Below are 15,634 nucleotides of genomic sequence, written 5' to 3' on the forward strand. Positions count from 1 at the left end.
GGTTCAACCAATAAAAAGAAAAATGCTATACCCACAGTTGATCCAGAGGAAGGCGAAAAAAGCATGATCCAATTAGCTGCAACAGGGGAAAAAAATTCCTTTCTGATCCCCCGAGAGGCACTCGGATATTCCCTGGATCAACTTTACCTATAAATATTATTACCCATTTATATTATGTACACCTAGGAAATAATCCAGGTCTTTTTAAAGCAATCTAGTGAGCTTGCCAGAACCACCTCTGGAGGGAGTCTATTCCACATTTTCACAGCTCTTACAGTGAAGAAACCTTTCTGTATTTGGAGATGAAATCTGTTTTCCTCTAGACGTAAAAAGTGCCCCCTTGTCCTCTGTGTTGACCTTAAAGTGAATAACTCAACACCAAGTTCACTATATGGACCCCTTATGTATTTATACTTGTTGATCATATCCACCCTAAATCTCCTCTTCTCAAGAGAGAATAAATTCAGTTCCTCTAATCTTTTTTCATAGCTGAGCTCCGCCAAGCCTCTTATCAGTTTGGTTGCCCTTCTATGCACTTTCCCCAGTTCCCCCGATATCCTTTTTAAGAACTGGTGCCGAAAACTGAACTGCATATTCCAAAGTGACGGTGTGTAGGGTCACATATTAACATTAATCATAGAAAACTACTACATATATTACCAACGACTTTGTGTAGTATCCAGACATGCGGCTGCACTAGATCTACTAAAAAATATACACAAAACACAACGATCTCACACTTACACGACCATGTTCTTGATTAGAGCTTAGAACAATATGCACCGTAATAGTGACTGGATCATCCATTTGTATGCAACATTTATTGCCTAACAAGTACCCTTCACCTTGAACATGGGATACTATGCGCTAAGACCAGCGAGAAGACAGCGAGGCACTTTAAGGTTTTAATATCACTTTAAGGCCAGGTTTACACCTAATTCAGCCGCAGCTCACAGCAGGGGTCCAGTGCATCCCTATTCTCCGTTTCAGGGACAAATCATGCCTGACTTTTTGCCTGAATTCAGACCTGAAACGGAGCCAAAGACACACAGGACTCCTGTGCAATTCGCTCCGTGGCTGCCCAGGAGATGTGGGAACCATTGAGAGCCGGTCACAATCTCCTGTTATGTGAATTGGATGCGAGGAAACCCGCATCCAATTTGCATCAGTGTGAACCCAGCCTAAATGTTCTTTTATAAAAATTAGATTAAAAAAACTCATAAAAAAAAAAAAAAATTGAGGGCTACTTGGAAAAACACACAGTACAATTAGGAAAGTAAAAATGTGGTCCGGATTGTTCTTTTAGGTACATTTATTTTTTAGCTGCCTAGTTGTTTTAATCATAGTCAGACTATAGTTGTTACTTTTACCTAGATTCCAAGAGAAGGGAAATTTGGAGGTTCTTCTCTTCACCATTCAGAGCAAGCTGAGGGAGGAGAAACGCAAAGTATATGTTCCACCTGAGGGGAAATCCATATCTGATATTAATAAGGTGAGTCATTATTATCTGTAAATCATTGTTCCTGGGAGGACATCATATTAGCCTTTGTCCCTTTTCACATTGGCGCCTTCGTGTAGTGGATTCTGTTTGTTCAGCGGGGGCGGGAGGTTGTGGCTCCACTGATCCCCGCTGAGCAGGCAGATGACAGGTCCATGTCCACTCTGCTGTGCAGAGCAGACCCGGACACAGTCCTGCTATCCTCTATAGTTAAATTGGATGGAAACAGACTGCCTGTCCGTTTCCATTCGATCTGCGGGACGGATGGAAAATTGGACCACTATCGCTCTCTTTTTTGTGGACAGGATTGGACATGTGTCCGCTGACATCTGCCGCTCCATAGAGGACAATGCAGTGTCCAATCGGACAGACCTGATCGGACAGCCCATGTGAAAGGACCCTTAAATTGTCAAGGCTCCCTAACCTGCTGTGAATTTTCCCCATAAGGTTAATGTTGGAAATGTCCACAGGTGATAATGGGCACTTTAGGCATTAACACATGGTTGATGTGACTAAAGTTAGTAACATTAGTCACATTGCCAGGTTATTGAAAGTGATGCTGAGTTTGGTCACACCACATACTTTGTGCAACTCTAATGCGAAAGCAGCAGCTTTGTAAAATGCCAAGCAGGTCTGTGAGCACTAGCAGCCTTAGGCTACATTTGATTCCTGCTGCTGGGTTTGACAGCTGTGAGCATCTAGTTATGGTGACTGAGCTTGTACATTGTAATGACAGGCTGTCGGGGGCCACAGATATTTGTGGCTGCTCACAAAGCCAGCAATCACCTGTGGTGATTATGTATGGCTGGACGCAAACAAAGCTGCGGCTGCTGACAGCCTGTCATAGCTTTGGCCACCAGCAGCCTGTCATTCAGTGTATGGGCTTTAGTGTCCGCAGTCAGCTGCTTGCAGCTGTCAAATCCAATAGCAGGAATCAGATTGCTGCCATTGGGATTTGCACCATGGCAATATGTACATGCAAATGTACCCTTCGGATTTGCCCACTTTTTTGTATTATTGCTTAAGATGGCCATAGTTGGATAAAATATTGACTAAAAATTCTTAAGGCCCGTGTACACAAAGAGAATATTGGACGAAAAGAAAAACGCATTCGGAGTGATTGTCTGATAATCTATTTGTTAGTACACAGCTTTTTAGAGCCAATCATGATAATTTATGCAAAAATATCCAAAGGGACAAGCACAAACATTTTTCTCACAATATAGCAGAACAAACAATTTTCGTGTAATCAGTATAGTATTTGTACGAAAAAAATTGTGTGACCAACACCACACATGCGCAGAAACGAAAGAATAGATTTCAATACAATACATTACATTACATCACTTCTGAAGTTGTATTCTATTGTATTGTATTTTTTAACAGAAAATGGTTTATTAGAATATACCAAAGAACATGACATCGGTACATAGCTGTCGACATGAATAGTCAAAGTAGATATGCAACACCACATACCTGTATACAATAAAAGTTTTTTTATCAGAAGTCGTAGCATAGTACTTAGGTCGAGAACTCCCCACATATCTACATGAACAGAGCACTGGTGGGAAAAGGGAGGGAGGAAGAATATGGGAGAGAAGGAAGGGAAATAGGGGAGAAAGGAAGGGTAAAGAAAAACTGGTAGGGCAGCAGAAAGAGGAGGGGGGGGGGACAGGTACAATATTCACCCAGCAAGAGTCTGCAGCAGAAAAACCCAATAAAACCATTAGACATATTGGAAACTCAAAACTATAGCTGGTGATCTACATCCACACCCTTCTTACAAGAATTTTAACTTAAGTAACCTATTGGTTTTCGATATGAGACTAGCATGCAAATGGTTACAGTTATTCATCCGATATTCTCATCGGTTTTAGGAGAATTCATACAAAAATTCTCAGAACATTCGAATGTCGCTAGAAAGATTTTGTTTGCTTCTAACATTTGATTTTGGAATGAATGGACTTTACCGAATTAAAACCACATTCACCGTTAGAAATTCGTATGAGAAAAATTTCCCATCCTGCTCCTTCTAATTTTGTCATCCCTGCAGTCAAAAATGAACATCGATTTGACCCACTAATGATAAAAAACAAACAGGTGGAAGGAAAGAAAATGGCTTCATTCCCCCATCAACATGACTGTGTCCCTCCCACATCACTTTTGTGTTCTGCCGGCGGGGGGGGGGGGGGGGGGGGGTTAAGCGCAGAGAGAGCTCTCCCGGCCAGCAGAATGCAATTATTACTGCTAGCGGCTATAGCTGCTAGCAATCATTGTATGTAGTAAATTAGACAGGCTGGTTATACCTCATTTGATGAATTGACTTGAGTACAATCAGCCTACCCATAGATGAATAGAATCTCGGCTGGTCTCTGCTTAAAGCTGGCCATACATAGATAAAATTTGGCCGGTCAACAACCATCTATGGGCAGGCTGATTGTACCCAAGTCGATCCATCGATCAACTTGGGTACAACCAGCCTGTCGGATTTTTTACATGCGATTACTGCCAGTGGTTAAAGTTGCTTGCTGTAATCATTGTGTTCTGCCCCCCAGGAGAGCTCCCCGTGCCTCTCTGCTGGCAGAATACAATAGCGATGTGGGAGGGATCCCCCCCCAACAACACTGACTGTGTTGATGGAGGAATCAAGCAATTTCCTTTCCTTCCATCCGTGGTGGAGGGAAAGAAAATCAAATCATCTATAGCCAGCTTTAAAGTAAATGCCTGGCTTGCCCAAGCATTAGTGTTCATGATGTGGAAAAGGGAGGGGCACACACACATCTCCTAACCCCAGCTCATCTTGGGGGAAACACTACTTATAGGAAAGGATTTTCTAAATGGTTCAGATGTTACTTTCTTGAGATAACTTGCTTGTGGTCTGTCTGCAGGTGTCTACAGACATTGGATTGTTGCCTGATCCTCTAAAATAGGCTGGATTGGGTGACAAAACGCAGATTAGATAACAAACATCTCTTGTCTATGGCCAATTTAAAGTAGTATTAAACCCTAATAGTAAAACTGCCCTTTACATTAGACTGCATGCAAATAGTGTGAAATACAATTCTTTGTGTTCCCCACTTTCTTACTTTTCTGACATTTTTTCCCCTTGGAAGAACGCCTGGTGTATGAGCAAAAGGCTCCGCGAGAGCTGCGTCCACCTCACACATGCGCAGTACTGGGCTTAAAAATCTAAGTACAGTATTATGCATGCACTGGTTAGGTACAGCATGAGCTGCCCTTACTGTGCATTTGCTAGACAATTACAACGCTGCTGGTACCCCTACTACTCATGCACCATCTGGGCACAACACAAGCAGCCCCTAATGTGCATTCGTCCCATGAGCAAGGCACCAGGTGGTGGGAGGGTTGCACATATGGGTGGCACCTGGGAGACACTGGGGACAAAGGAGACTCAACAGCTGTAAAGACTGCAAAAAAAAAAACAGGGAACAATGATAACCAAAAGTATGCATTCAATTTAAATTTTTACAAGGAGGGTTTAATAACACTTTAAGTAAACAGCAGTAATGATATAACAGAGACTCTGAAAGCCGTAACTAACACTTGGTTAGACTAGTCCCTTCTACTACACTCAATTGTAAAGCTGCACAGTGTGTGGTGGGCGTGTTCTAAAAGGTCTGGATTCAAGGTGAAATTATATAGAAATGTAAAAATATATCTATATAACATATTTGGAAAATTAGTGTCCCTTTACTGATTAATAAATACAAGTTGCATTGTTTTACTAGGCTTGGACATGGCTAGAGAAAGCCGAACATGACAGAGAGGTCGCTCTGCGCAATGAGCTTATCCGTCAAGAGAAGCTGGAGCTGTTGTCTCAGAGATTTGATCAGAAGGCTGCCATGAGGGAGGCATGGCTTTGTGAGAACCAGCGTCTTGTGTCCCAGGTAGGCATGGCTTAGTGAGAACCGGCGTCTTGTGTCCCAGGTAGGCATGGTTTTGTGAGAACCAGCGTCTTGTGTCCCAGGTAGGCATGACTTACTGAAAACCAGCGTCCTGTGTCCCAGGTAGGCATGGCTTAGTGAGAACCAGCGTCTTGTGTCCCAGGTAGGCATGGCTTAGTGAGAACCAGCGTCTTGTGTCCCAGGTAGGCATGGCTTAGTGAGAACCAATGTACGTTGTCCCATGTAGGTATGGCTTAGTGAGTATGAGCATCTTGTTTCCCAGGTAGCTATGGCTTAGTGAGAAACAGCGTCTTGTGTTCCAGGTAGGCATGGCCTAATGAGAACCAGCGTCTTGTCTCCCAGGTAGGCATGGCTAAGTGAGAACCAGCGTTTTGTGTCCCAGGTAGGCATGGCTTAGTGAGAACCAGCGTCCTGTTTCCCAGGTAGGCATGGCTTAGTGAGAACAAGCGTCCTGTGTCCCAGGTAAACATGGCTTTGTGAGAACCAACGTACTGTGTCCCAGGTAGGCATGGCTTAGTGAGTACCAGCATCTTGTGTCCCAGGTAGCTATGGCTTAGTGAGAACCAGTGTTTTGTGTCCCAGGTAGGTATGGCTTAGTGAGAAACAGCGTCTTGTGTTCCAGGTAGGCATGGCCTAATGAGAACCAGCTTCTTGTGTCCCAGGTAGGCATGGCTAAGTGAGAAACAGCATCTTGTGTTCCAGGTAGGCATGGCTTAGTGAGAAACAGTGTCTTTTGTCCCAGGTAGTTAAAACCAACTTCTTGTATCCCACATAATGTGTCAGGCAGAGTGGCTGCCAAGTAGTATGTCTTTTATATGTGGCTGTTTCTCACATTTAGACTTGAGTGACTGAATTGAAATCATCAAAGCTGTCCATTTGTCTCTCATTAGGACAATTTCGGATATGACCTGTCTGCAGTGGAGGCTGCCATGAAGAAACACGAGGCCATTGAGGCTGATATTTCCTCCTATGAGGAGCGGATCCAGGTGGTGGCAGACCTGGCCCAGGAGATGGAGTCAGAGGGATATTATGACATCTGTAGAATATCGGCTCAGAAGGACAACATCCTGAGACAGTGGAACCTACTGAAAGACTTGCTGGGTTCCAGAAGAAAGAGGCTGGAACGTAACCTGGCACTGCAGAAGATATTTCAGGAGATGGTGTACATGATTGACTGGATGGATGAGATGCAGGTGATTCTTAAGTTCTGGCTGCGCCTGCAAAATTTACTTTCAGTAGAGGCTTCTAAGTTAGTTGGGACAGGAGGCAAGGGAGGGTGAACTTATTTGGTTTTTACAAATAAACTTGTCCTTTAAAACTACTAGTTTGCATGTAGGTATACATCCTGTAAGCAAGTAGTTATACCAAACTCAGTGTCATTTTTTGTAGTCGGTAATTGGTTGTTTAGTAAAAGGGATCTGAGCAGCTCTACAGCTGCTCAATCACTTTAAAGGTACTGAGAAGGGTCCCCCATGCCTCCTGACATTGCTCTCATTGGTAACCGGCCTCTCCTATTTATCTGGGAAGCTCGACACTGCTGTAAATGACCAGGGTTGCTAAACACAGAGGAGAGGGAGGAACATCCATTCCCCAATCTCCTCTGTAATTAATGAAACAAAAGCATTGTCGCTTCCAGTTTCAGAGCTTTTTATTCCCTGGCTGTTATAGCCAGGGACAGCTAATCAAGCATGATCTCTGCTCCATTACCTGCTTTAGTGGGCAGGGGGGATATTGGGAGTCTAATAGACCCCTGATGTCTCCATAAAGAGTACCTGTCGCCTGCCCAAAACTATCACATGGGGGCTTGTTAGCCCCAATTGTAATAACGATGAAGTTAAAGTTGAATTTCAGGTGTTTTCTAACTGTGCTTGAAAATGTTCCCTCCCCCTTCATAACCCTTATACTAACTAACCTGTGTAAGAAAAAAGAATGTATATACAGTACTTACCTTCTCTCAGGCCGCTCCGGTTCTATAGACTCCCCTGTCTTAGCCAGCGCCGGCTACAGGGGAGAGAAGAGAGCACTTGACAATGGCTGGTAATACCTCAGCGGTGACATCACCCATAAGCTTACTGTGGTCCATCTGTTGTTAGCACTCCCTCCTCTCTCCTACAGCGGCTGCTGCCTGACACAGGGGAGCCGATTATGTGACTGGATCCAAGTGCACTTGAAAATAGGTAAGAATACACATCCTTCATCAACATCGTAGTTAGTATAGTTGTAGGGGGAGGGAGCATTTTTCTGAGCATAGTTGGTAAAAGCCTGGAATTCTACTTTGAATAAAAAGAATGTAAAAAGTGTAAAAAACAAAAAACATTTTAATAGAATAAATTAAAAAAAAAAAATTAAAAGCACCCATGTCCCTCCACACATACACACAAATGGGTAGGTCTCTCACATGTACGTTAAAAAGCGATTGCAACACACATTTGAGGTATTTGTGCGAACATTAAATTGAGAGCCATCATCAAGTATCACCCAAAGTTACTCTTTATGGCAACTTTGGATGACACTTGTATCTACAATGAGCAGTGTTGAGCCTGAAGAAGCCATCATTGATAAACATGTTGAAATTGTTTTCTGCGTTTATGTAACTGTTATCTATGTCTCACGTGTGTTCCTGATTAATGCACATGTTTTATGTGGATTTGATGTATGAAGAGTTTAAACTGTAGTAAATAAATACTGCTTTTAAGATATTTTTGTTGAATTGGTTCCAATGCAACCACAACTCCCACAACACAAGTCCCACAACTTGTTCCCAACTTTGCCATGAGAGGACTCCCCCTTTTTTGCTTTGGACTTTTACCACTTTGTGCATCATTGTTGCTTCATAACTAATCATGTTTGTATTTCACAGGTTCCATTGTCATCTAAAGATTTTGGAAAGCATCTGTTGGAAGTAGAAGATTTGCTGCAAAAACACAGCTTGCTAGAGGCTGATATCGCTGCCCAAACTGAAAGAGTCCACTCCCTAAACCAGGCAGCCCTAAAATTCACTGAATTTTCAGGTAAATACAGCGAAACAACATCATAAACCAATTTCCACGGTCTTACTTTATAGAGAAATGTGGAGAAATGACCTGAACAACTTTCATTGACTATTATGCTATGCTATTTCTAAACTGACCACATTTCATGGCTGCCAGAATACACAATGAGTAATTCTAGGTCAGGTAGATCTCCACATTTTCTAGTTGATGATCTGTCAGTCTTTGGCCAACATAATGTGTCTGGCACTTCACTAGAATGATTAATTAATGACTTTACTAGCAAAACTTTTTTAGGCAGATAATTTGAAGTGGAAACTGATGTAAACTGATATCGGAATTGTTATGATTTAATGCTGCACAGATTACCAGCCATGTGACCCTCAGATTATCTGCAACCGAGTCGAGCACGTCAAGAGCTGTTTGGAAGGTCTTCGCCAACAGGCAGAGAAACGTCGGGGAGAGCTGGAAGAATCCAAGCGTCTTTGGTGTTTCTTACAGGAGGTAGAGGAGACTGAGGGTTGGATTCGAGAAAAAGAACAGATTCTGTCAGCTCCACAAAGCTATGGGAAGGATCTGAGCAGTGTCCTACGTCTCTTAAGCAAACATAAGATTTTTGTGGGGGAACTCGGAGGGAGGCATGCCATGCTACAGCAGACCCTTCAAAAGGGGGAGCAGGTAAGTCACATATTTTAATGCTGAGATCTAGCAAATTTATTGATCACCCCTATATAATTATAAAGCTAAGTTCACACTGGCATTAAAAGCAGGTGTTTGAGGGACTTTTTTAACGTCTGTGCAAATGATACTATGGACAGCACACAGTGCTGTTCACATTATTAAAACATGAAGCGTTAGAGTCGCTTCGCCTCAAAATTGTCGAATTTTAAAGGAGTTGAAGCATTTCAAGTCTATGGTAACGCACCGAAACTGCGCTGGCATGCAGTTGCAACACGGTAGTACGTTACAGGTAATAGGCACTTGTGGTGCAGTTTAAACGTGCCAAAAACGCATGTTAGCCACGCCGAAAGCATGCATAGGGCCTTTGGGGGAATGTTTTTAAAGCTCGTTAAACGCTTATCAAATGCACCTGTTAACTCTATAGGCGCGTTTGATAATCATCAGTATTTTGAGCTATTGTGATCAAGCCCTAGGTGATATTAAAATAGCTCTTAATCATTATTTGTAAATATGTCTGATGCAAGCATAACTATATTTAAGGTATATGGAAAACCGAAAAAAAAAAAAAAAAAACGAAAGTGAATGGTTAAGACCACTGTTCTTTTTTTTTTTCTTTTGTTTGTGTCTAATCAGGGGGATTTTGCTTCACTTTTTTGTCTTAGATATACAGTAGAATATAGGACAAGATTGATCCACAGTGTTTTTGACAGTCACTAGAACAGGTATACATGCATAACAAAGTATACAGTTTCAGCATGCCTTGGATGCCCAGGCTAAGAAACTCCACATGTGTGAGAGTTATGGCATCCTTACATGACTGAAGACTTTGAATCTGGAAGGAAACTGGTATAAGATGGAAGCTTTGATGAAGGGGCAGTGAGATGGAGCACATGCATTACATTGCTGGAAGGGTGATTTGCATGGTAAGTGTGCCATGATGTGAAAATACTTGAGCATGCTTGCACATTACAGCAAGAGCTCCTGGGGCCCTTAGTTTTTCATGCAGTTTTGTTCCTCTTCAAATATTGAAAATGTGTATTTTGCTGGCTGTTATGGGGCAACACATGCAATTTTTGTTTCAGATGTTTTGAAGCTCAATCTCTTCTTTCTTCAAGGTGCTAAGTAAGAGGAGGAGAGGAATGGGTGGACTTCGCCAGCGAATGCAAGAAGTAAGACAGAAATGGGAGAACCTTGAGAAAGCAGCAAATGCCCACCACTCAAAGCTCCAGGAGGCTTCCAACTTCCACCAGTTCAATGCGGACACTATGGAGCTTGCTGGTTGGCTGCAGGATAGCTATCGCCTGGTGTCCAGCGATGACTTTGGGCATGATGAGTATTCCACCCAGTCTTTGGTCAAAAAGCATCGTGCAGCCACAGAGGAAATAGAGAAACACAAAGCTACTGTGCTTGGATTGAGGAAACTGTTGTCTGAACTTGGTACTGAGTACCGGAACCTGGTGGATGTACAGATTAGCATTGTGGAGGTGGAGCAGCTCTTTGGAGAGGTGGTGGAAGTTGCCTCATTGAGAAGTCAGTGGCTTCAGGATGCTTTAGATGTTTATAAAATGTTTGGTGAAGTAAACTCCTGTGAAGTGTGGATCGATGAGAAGGAACAGTGGCTGGTGAAGATGGACATCCCACAGAGACTGGAGGAGGTTGAGGTTGTCCAGCACAGGTAGGTAAATTAGGCTGGCCATACACTATACAATTTTCTTATTCAATTTCCTTTAGATTTACCTTAAACTATGTAGTGCAAGGGCCTGCCTGACTGCATACAAATTGAAAGTGTTTAGGTTTGACCCTATATTACATGGTTTTGGTAAATCTAAAGGAAAGTTGAACAAGAAAATTGTATAGTGTATGGCCAGCCTTAGTCAAGAGAAAATATAAATTGTCTTAAAGGCATGCTGATCGGGTGAATTAAATATTCTTTGGGGGGGATTTACTAAACCAGGAGCACTCAGAATCTGGTGCAGCTGTGCATTGTAGCCAATCAGTTTCTAACTTCAACTTGTTCAAGTAAGCTTTGACAAAACCTGGAAGCTGATTGGTTTGTATGCAGAGCTGTACCAGATTTTGCATTCTCCAGTTTTAGTAAACCAACCACTATATGTCACTGTTCAATCAGCAGCATGCCACACTATCAGAAATTAATAAACGCAAAAACAAAAATGCAAATTAGTGGTAAAGTAAAAATAAAAGTTCATGCAAATAGTGTAAAAGTCCAACACCCATATGATGAGTCCAGATTATGTCAAACAAAATCTCCATGTGTCCCAGCTCCGCTTTTTAGAGAAACACAACCAGTGACCTTTAAACGCCTTTACAGGTTACCAGTTTAGAGTGGCACAAGAGGTCTGGTACTAGAATTATTCCTCTCGCTCCGACTTTCGCGACAATACCACACATGTGTGGTGGGATTACTGTTTGCATATGCGTGCAGGAGTAATGTATGCATTTGCATTTACGCGTAAGCACACAGTGAGACGGTGGCGCTTTAAAATTATTTTTTTATTTATTTTAAACAAAGATTTTTTTTTTACACGTTTTTTTTGTACAAACTTTATTTGTTTATTTGTTTAAAAAGACAGGTCCTCTTTTTTGAAAATCTCTCACCTGGCCCCCCATGCAGCCGATTAGACCGAGGTCGGTCCGATCGGCTGTTTCTCTGTCCGCTGGTAACCAGGTAAACAAAGGAGCTGAACCAGAAGTGACGAATACTCGTCGCTCCTGGTTTCCAGGGTTACGGAGAGAGGACAATGACGTCAGTTCCTCTGTCTCTGTCCCAGGCAGCCATCACCGCCAGCCGCATCGCTCCCGGCCTCCGCGGTGGGGCCGAAGAGCCCGTGAGAGGCAGGAGGGGGGTGGCCACTAGCCACTCAAATGACTTCTGCTTTCTATAGAGTGGCCGGCTTAAAATAATGGTATCAGGATGATGCCTGTAGGTGCGTCCTGTACGTACGTCCTTGGGTGGGAAGTGGGTTAAAGTTGTTCTAAAGGCTCAAGGTTTTTTTGCCTTCATGCATTCTTTGCATGAAGATGAAAAACCTTCTTTGTGCAGCAGCCCCCCCAATACTTACCTGAGCCCCATCCTAATCCAGGGATGTGCACAAGAGCAGCCGCTCTCCGGGCACTCCCACTCCTCATTGGCTGAGGCAACATCGGGCTGCCTTCTGTGGGGACACTCGGCAGGAGGGAGGGGACAGGGGTGCCAACGGGGGACACTAGGAGAGGAGTGCAAAACCACTGCACAGAGCAGGTAAGTATAACATACATGGCTCCCAACTGTCCCTGATTTGAAACAAGGTCCCTCTTTCCTCCTCACTTGTCCCTCATTTTGGTCTGATCCATATAGTTGTATATATAAAAGAAGCTCTTGTGGATTTAACTACTGTCATTTTTTTTTTTGTCAAATTTTTTTTTCGGGGGGTGGTAGGGGGTGTGTCCTATGCCCACATACTTTTTGTTCCCATCTCAAAAAGTTGGGAGGTATGTAACATGTTTGTTATTGAAGAAAAAAATCACTTTATTTTGCAGGGAATTCCGCTCACTTCCTATTTGGGAGCAGGAATTATTTATGGGACAGGAAGTGAAGGGAAATCTCCCCAATGGGACACAGATGGCAAAAATAAACCTTTCAGGTGTTATAACCCTCCCTTACGTTATCCAAAATGAAAAAAGATACTTTGTGATTGTGTCAATCCTTGCAAAGCCCACCCTGCTTCTTGTACATTCCTGTTGTCCAGTAAGGCCGCTCATCATGGTAATTGACCAATAGGAAAGCGCCAATGTTAGAACAGCCCAGCAACTGAGCAAACACCTCTATAATGTTTTCTTTCTTTTATATGACCTTTAACTTTAATGTCTCATTATAACTGGACAAGGTAAATTTGACTTTACCAAAGCTTTAGTATTAATGCGAGTCATCAAAATTGCTCAATAGACTTTTTCTTAAAGCGGAGTTCCACCCAAAAGTGGAACTTCCGCTCTTTTGTTTCCTCCCCCCCCTCTGGTGCCACATTTGGCACCTTTCAGGGGGGAGGGGGGAACAGGTACCTGTTTTTGACAGGTACACTTCCCCACTTCCGGGATACGGCGCCGCAGCGCCGTCCCTCGGAAATTCGGCCCCCTCCTCCGCCGCCGAGCCAATAGGATTACGCAGCGCGCTTCGTGCATGAGCAGTAGGGACCCCTCCGTGAAGCCGTAAGGCTTTACTGCCGGGTTCCCTTACCGGCAATGGTGGCGACAGCCCCCGACAGCCAATGGATACATTGGCTGCGGTGCTGACATCGCTGGACTCCAGGACAGGTAAGTGTCCTAATATTAAAAACCAACAGCTACAGTATGTGTAGCTGCTGACTTTTAATTTTTGGAGGGGGAGGCGGAACTCCACTTTAAGTACTTGTCTATTTTGTTAAAACTGCTGACCTTTCCAAATGCTTTCTTTGATATTTCATAATTGCCCATTTAGTTTTTCTCTTCCTTTGAATTAGAAAGTGTAGGGGAATACAAGCAAGCTGTCATCGTCCTTTTATAACAAAGGTTCTGTCTTGTGGATTTTAGGTTTGAGAGCCTGGACCAAGAAATGAACAGTCTAATGGGTCGGGTATTGGATGTTAATCAGATAGTGCAGCAGATGCTGGAAGGGGGACATCCCAGTTCCTCCGAGGTCCGAGCCTGTCAGGATCACCTAAACAGCAGGTGAGCAATGTTACATGGGTGGTAAGTGGCTGAAGTACAGACTTTCATCTCTTAGGCTTTTTGCACAATGTACCTCTGAGACGAGAAGTATTTATTTTAAATAGAAGAATATTTGTCTGCTTTGCTCCCTGGGCTCAAGCTAGAGCTGCATGATTAAACTTTTTAAAAATTGCAATATCGAATCACCCCCTCACGATCTTAAAACAGCATTTCTCTTTCGTTCATTGACGGACACAGCTCCTGGTATTCATAACCATTTGGTTATACTGCCCCCTACAGGAGAAGGACACTAGGCAGAAAAGAATTCTGGCTACACCTATGGGCAGTCCCAGGGGGTTTACTCCAACTCTCTGCTATAGCCACTCAGTTTTTTTTCTGCCTAGTCAGGAGTAAGGACCTAGTTTCTTGCTGGGATCTTTGGTCCTGGCAAATTTTTTTCTTTTTAGATAATAATTTTTTCTCCTGGAATTTTCCTGTGAGATCTACAATCAACTACCGGACTGGGCGACGGGCTGGATAATCTAGATCCAGTGGTCACCCCAGTCTGGCCAGCGAGCACTAGGTCAGCCGTGACATAGTCCCACTGGACGGGGGCTGGCCTGCAAGTTAAACGCCTTGCGAGGTCGCAGACGACCGGGTCTCGGCCCGAGTCACAGCGTTTCTCCTGGCTGACAGCCCCCCATTTTGATGGAGAGGGGTTCTGCTTGGAGCGGTGCCCGTCTGGTTCCTGGTATGGTGAGTAGCTGTCCCCCCTCTCCCCCTGGAGGGTTTTAGGGCGGACGTGGGCCTCTTCTTGGGACGATTGGACCCCCGGGTTCCCCTCCTTCCCGCAGACACCCCCCTTGCGGAGTCCCTCACCTGCCCCCCCTCCCCTCCACATACGCTGGGGCTGTTTGGGTGGTCTGGCCACTGTTCCTGGGGTAGGGTGCTTTCTAGCGATAGGGGCCTGGGGGGTGCGCCACCGGCGACCGGACAATCAACAGAGCGGGAGGGGGTTGTACCTGGTGGGGGCTCCTGCCAGGGGCCCCCCATCCTGCCTGGATCTGTCCCTGAGGCCTGGGGCCACCATTTTGTTGTAGCCTGAGTATTCCTATACACGGCCATGTTTGTGTAGTCTGGCAGCCATTTTGCTGTGGTTTGCCATTGAAAATAGCGGCGGCCATGACAGTGGAACCCTGTAGGTGGCGATTTTGGCAGTGGGAACCCCTCCTCATTCCCTGGTGCTGAATCCTTGATGATTTTACTTCCTAATCGCCGCATGTATAGTGCATTATCCTGGTGGCTGCAGGCGCTTGTTTCTGCGGGTGGCGAGTCTGGTGGGGTCCTCTCCCTCTCTGCTGAGGATTGCTTGATGCTTGTGCCTGGTGACTGAGTGGTGCTGCCAGCGCGGTGGGGGTTGTCCCTTAGCTATGTTTTTACTACTTTTGTCGGGTCCTCCCTGGTGACTCATGGAGTCTTTAGAGCACATTTCCCCACCTGATCCCCTCTCTGAGGCTGCGGGTCCCTCCAGGTCTCAACCATCTATCCATCCATGCACTGACGGCGGTCCTGGTGTCCCGTCAGTTGGTGGTGGCTTGCAGGTGGCGGGCTAATAAAAAGCCCCCCCCCCCCCGCCTTCCCCTGCCTCATCTGTCTCATCAGATACTGAATCTAATTTGGCCGCCGCGGACGTGGGTCACCCTGCTGGGTCTGCAACCATTCCCTGGAAATGGTGAGGGTGATTCCTCCACGTCTGTGACCGTGCACGAAAAGGCGCTGGTAGATGCACTGATTGTATCTGTGTGTGAGACCCTAAAGAGAGAGGGTGCAGCTAAAGCTCTGGAGGAGGCACAGGTACC

General features: G+C 44.6%; 1 protein-coding gene across 3 annotated transcripts in view; it reads left to right on the forward strand.

Moving 5' to 3' along the window:
- The window catches only part of SPTBN4 (spectrin beta, non-erythrocytic 4), a 353,544-nt gene that overhangs the window by 49,641 nt on the left and 288,269 nt on the right, over positions 1-15,634 (forward strand). For 2 of the 3 annotated variants that reach the window (XM_082262860.1, XM_082262861.1), the window contains 7 exons: positions 1,375-1,492; positions 5,248-5,406; positions 6,315-6,617; positions 8,285-8,435; positions 8,779-9,092; positions 10,211-10,770; positions 13,659-13,796. In XM_082262860.1, the coding sequence (XP_082118986.1) occupies positions 1,375-1,492; positions 5,248-5,406; positions 6,315-6,617; positions 8,285-8,435; positions 8,779-9,092; positions 10,211-10,770; positions 13,659-13,796 (1,743 nt within the window). Of the gene's footprint in view, positions 1-1,374; positions 1,493-5,247; positions 5,407-5,463; positions 5,607-6,314; positions 6,618-8,284; positions 8,436-8,778; positions 9,093-10,210; positions 10,771-13,658; positions 13,797-15,634 lie in introns of those variants that run through there. The other variant, XM_082262862.1, reaches the window with a different exon arrangement.

Source organism: Pelophylax lessonae (assembly GCF_965119305.1).
Source record: "Pelophylax lessonae genome assembly, chromosome: 7".
NCBI lineage: Eukaryota > Metazoa > Chordata > Amphibia > Anura > Ranidae > Pelophylax > Pelophylax lessonae.